The sequence below is a fragment of the Abrus precatorius genome, unplaced genomic scaffold, assembly GCF_003935025.1.
Source record: "Abrus precatorius isolate BTA unplaced genomic scaffold, Abrus_2018 Scaffold2, whole genome shotgun sequence".
Lineage (NCBI taxonomy): Eukaryota > Viridiplantae > Streptophyta > Magnoliopsida > Fabales > Fabaceae > Abrus > Abrus precatorius.
Genome location: NW_020874362.1, coordinates 33,151,315 through 33,156,303, shown reverse-complemented (window position 1 = coordinate 33,156,303; position 4,989 = coordinate 33,151,315). Strand labels below are relative to the sequence as shown.

Sequence of the window (4,989 nt, the reverse complement as noted above, 5' to 3'; positions counted from 1 at the left end):
AAAGTAATTTAATTTATCAAAAATGACAATTGAACACAACACTAAATTAACTTTGTTTACCATATATTTGGGACATCTAAAGAACAATCTTTCAGGATTAGTTTCTGTTTGTGAGATTTTAACAGCTGCTCTCAACTCACAATGGCAAGTCTTGCCATTTCGTCTCTTATTTTGTTGTAATGATGACCTTGAAACAGAACTCATCAGAGGACTTCTATTACTATTATTAGCCATATAAAGTGTTGAAAATCCAAATCGTGCAAAGAAGGAAGGAACCTAATAATGAAACAAGATACCTCAATAATAGAAGAAAGGAAGAAACCTAAGTAACCCAATTGCAACTAACAACCCTAACCCTAATAGTGGAAGACTAGAGGCGCATAACATATATACTGATATATTTGGCAAAAGGGTCCTTAGATTAGAACAACGTCATTTGACTACTAAAGGTGTCACTAGCTTTCCAAAAACACGTTGTTTTTGCTAAGTGGAATTTTGACGTGGCACTTAACGTGACAACTCAGCCTTCTGTCATAGTTTTTTAACGGAGTCTGACGTCAAGGACTAAAATAAATGACAGAGAACGAAGTTGGAGATTAATATGATATTTTAAATGTCTCAAGGATTAAAATGCTCAACTCAAACTCTCTTAAGGACTAAAGTGAGGATTTTGTTTTAATTATACTCAATGTTGTTAAAATGAAGTAGTTAGCTTAATTCGAGCCATCATATTTTAAACTCTGAAGTTATTGGGTTGAATTTTTTTTAAAAGAATATTTTTTATTTGGATTGCAAAATATAAACTTAAGTATGATTATATTTAAATAGACTGAGTCAATTTATGTTATTTGGAATGTATTTGGATATAAATTAACTATGAGTATTATAACCAATTTGTGAAGTTTTGACACTTTGGAATGTATTTGGATATAAATTAATTAAATATTTATGTAAGAAAATTATTACTTTCTGAAAATTTATTTACAGGTTAAATATAAAATTTATAAAAATTAGCTTAAAATTATTTTAACAAATTTATTCTTAAAATCTTTTAAAATAAATTAAAATACATTAAAATGTCATAAATATGTAAGATTTTTCAAATGCTCATTTAACAATCATTTTGGTATAATAAAAACTTTCAAAATTTATACATCATGAAAGAAATAAGAAAAGAATGAGCAAAGAATAATATAAGATAAATGATATTATAAAAATAAATATATAAATATTATTATAAAATGATATCATAGTGTTTCATATTTTCTTATGCCGATCGATTCTACTTTGAAGTTAGATAATAATAATACATGAAAAGATATACATACGCGTGATAAATTTCTCTAATGTTTCTATCTGAATTATCATCGCGTCAAAAAGTAGATAGCAAATATTCTAAGTAATCACTCCCCAAGTCCTGAAACACAAAAACATCAACTTCATTTTCTAGCACGCTTTCCCATCTTGCCAATTTTTTGTTTGCATGTTCTTCATTCACCATATCCACAAATTCTTCTTCCTGTCCCCGTGATTTTCTCTTGTGCGCATTGCAAGAATTTTCTTTGTGGTCAGTGCCTAAAGCCTGTGACACAGTCTCAAGAGGGAAATTGAGGTATGCCTTTGGACCTCTAATTCTCAAAGAAGCCTTGTCATAAGCTAGAGCAGCTTCTTCAGCAGTGTCAAATGTTCCAAGCCAAACTCTAGTACTAGCACCTTTCTTGGAAGAGTCTCTTATCTCTGCTGCATATTTACCCCATGGCCTTCTCCTTACTCCCCTGTAGTGTTTTTCTACCACCTTTTCCTCTCTCACACCATTCTCTACCTTGTTATTGGGTTTACCACTGCCAATTCCCATAAGGGTGTCACCAGAATCTTCAGTATTGTTTCCATCAATTACAACCCTTTGTAAAATTTCTTCCCAAAAGTCAGCCCCCATTGATATCCATCTCCCTAAACTTGGAAGCCTTTTCAGAATCTCCATTGACCCTTCTCTTCCATCGGGATTACGATGTTCTTCCCATGAGTTGGGAGATTCTGCTGTATCACCGCTGATAATTTTAGACCACACATTCTCAAGAATCTCTTCAGAACCGGCATGAATAGCCATGGTGTTAATTGGCATCACACATGAGAAGGATATATAGTTTGAAGATATATATAATAAAGGAGATATACATTTGAAGTATGGAGGGTCTATGACAGCTATGCTTAGCTTTATTATGCTAAATGAAGGGGAACTTAGTAGGAAACTTGTGCATTAATCCACAGACCAGATAAGTTGAAAGAGGTTTTCAACCTTAAGAAATGTCTTGACATGGTGGGTTACATTATTTTATTGCTTCCCTCTTGACTTGTGTGCTTGTTAAATCATTTGGGACGTGGATTCTGTATATTGTATGCATTGAATTGGAATATGTTCGTATAGTGCTTATCGATCGACTATTAAGAAACAGAAAGGCAGAAGCATTTGAAAGCTGGCCACAATGAATTTCGTTGCCTTTTCTTCGGTTTGGAACAGCTATATAATTATTTTATTTTATTTTTTCTGTCATAATGCTTCTTCAAGCTTACCCTCCTTTCCCCTTCTCTCATCTCAACATAATTCTGTGATGTTTCTTTTCATGTCAAACTTTACATGATAAATTCATGTTTAAATCTAAAATTTATTTATTTTTAACAAACAAGAGAGAGATAAATATAAAAGTTAAACTAAACTTCAAAATTATTTCAAAATTATTTCAACAAGTTTCTTAACTTATTAAAATAAAATACGTTTAGCTTATTTATTTAAAGAGGATTCAGTTCCTTATCATATTTATTTTGAATTTTAAAGCATAATAATCACTTCGAGCCATCTAAATGTTCCAACAGTTGTTTTAATATAATTGTATCTAAATCTTTCTAATTAAATTAGTTATTTTGTATTGTGTGATACTTAAGGTATATTTAGATCATTGAAAAATATTAGAATGAACAAGAATAAAATAAAATGAGCCATTATAATTTAATTTTTTTTACAATTGAAAGAAATAGATATAAAACAAAAATGATTTTAAACAAACTTTTTATTTTTCTTTCCCTGTCTTGAAGATACAAGTAATAAAGTTATTAACTTTTATCATTTTTCTCTTTTCCAACAAAAATGTTACTTTAATTTCATTATGAATTAAATATTTAAAGAATAATATGTTATTTTATTTTATTTCAGATATTCTTCAATCCTCCCTTCAATTTGTAAAAATGTAAAGGTACCCAACATTCTTACCCTCCGATGATTCCTCCCCATCCTCGACTCTCTCCTTCCTCTCCATGCGCCGCAAACCACCACCACCCTTCTCCTCGCTGAGTCGAACTGAGTCAATCTAACTCAGTAACAGTTCTCTTCTCTTCCAACACCGTCGAATTAAGGACATGTTGCTCACTCACCAAAACTTCATCACCTTAGTTAGGGTGTTTTATCACCTGAAGCGCATGGTCGATGAGACGATGATGGATTTGACGAGGAGCTACACCTGGTGTCATTGTTCACGCTGTCACTGTTCCACATGTTCGGGTTTTTCATGCTAAATTGGGCTATAGCTATGGGGGAGACTTTGGTGGTGATTAAACAAGTTTGATTTTGAAGTGATATGAAGGTCGTGGAAAGGTACAAGATCACGCACAGGTTATTCCGTGTTCGATTGAGGAGAAAAAAAAAGAAAAAAAAAATAATGGAGTAGGAAAATTATGGAAATATCCTTCTTTATTATTGTTTTTCTCTGCGGTCATTATTAACTATTCAATTAAAAACCCTTCAATCAAACAGTCGACAATGCATCATTATTAACCATTCCATTAAAAAATTCTTCAACCGAAAAGTTTACAATGTATGTCAATTTTATGCAACTTTTTGAAGTGATAATTTTTTTTTTACTTTTTAAAGTTAAAGAAAGGATTGAATAATTATTCTTATATTTTATTTCCTTTCATTATTTTTTATTCTTACATGTCTTTTTCCCGCCACTACTTGGGCCATAAACTTTTCCTTAGTTGATGTCAAAGTTATATGAAAGTTTTGGTGTCTTATTTTTAAAAATTAAGTACAAGTAATTTTGAAAAAAATAATAATTTTGAGGTCTTAAATATAATTGAGATATGTGTAAAATAACCTTAATTATATTTTTATTATTAAAAGTTGCGAGAATTATATTTTAAAGAGACAAATAAGCCCTTCATGTTCATTTTATATCCAAAACCAATTCTTTACCCTATGTATATCTTGAGATTAATTTAGATATACAACTTATATAATTACATTTAATATTTTAGAATTAATTCTATTTAATTTTAGATGAAATGAACGCTAGAAACATTCGTGAAGATGACAGAGTCGTCAGGGTTGGATTAGATTTTTTATTTTTTTTGTTTTATATATCATTGTAGTTTTTTTTGTATTTCTATATTAAAGAATTAATTTGTGACATCCTCTGCACTTTGAGTTTAGCTTCTTTTCTTCTTTCTTCTTCTTTATATTGTTTCTTTGAGGATTTCTTTTCCGTAGTTTGTAACCTCTCGAACCCCTTCTAACTTTTTAAACGAAAATCATGCTATCATGACATCGAGAATGAATCTTCTTCGTAAACTTAATCATGCTTATACGTAAAAATATAAGCTCCATCAAAGTATAAACTTCCTATTTTTATTCTTTATATTTTATCACTAATGTTCTATGTATTTTATAAAAGAGAAGATTATGTGAATAATTAAATATTGTTTATTAATAGAATAAACCTATTTTATTGTATTTAAATTTTTAATAAAATAGTGGATGAAAATATTACACATAAATACTTTAATGTTTTGTCTGTAAGAACAAATATTAAACGAAATCACATTAACATGACATTGGAGGACGAAGAAAAAAATAATATCGTATTAACGTATGCATATCGTTATACATGGCTGGCTAATCTCCGTTTATCATAGGATGTGTGTATATAAACTTTGAAT

The 4,989-nt window shown here is 29.9% G+C and overlaps 1 protein-coding gene across 1 annotated transcript; it reads right to left on the bottom strand.

Annotated features, from left to right (window-relative positions):
- Positions 1 to 1,372: 1,372 nt before the first annotated feature.
- On the bottom strand, positions 1,373 to 2,107 carry LOC113859869 (ethylene-responsive transcription factor ERF091-like). The gene has a single exon (XM_027492536.1). The coding sequence runs from the start codon at positions 2,105 to 2,107 to the stop codon at positions 1,373 to 1,375; it is 735 nt and encodes a 244-aa protein (XP_027348337.1).
- Positions 2,108 to 4,989: the final 2,882 nt, after the last annotated feature.

What these genes read in the sequence shown, in the direction of transcription:
- LOC113859869 (XM_027492536.1), bottom strand. Translation starts at nt 2,107, where the DNA reads ATGGCTATTCATGCCGGTTCTGAAGAGATTCTTGAGAATGTGTGGTCT.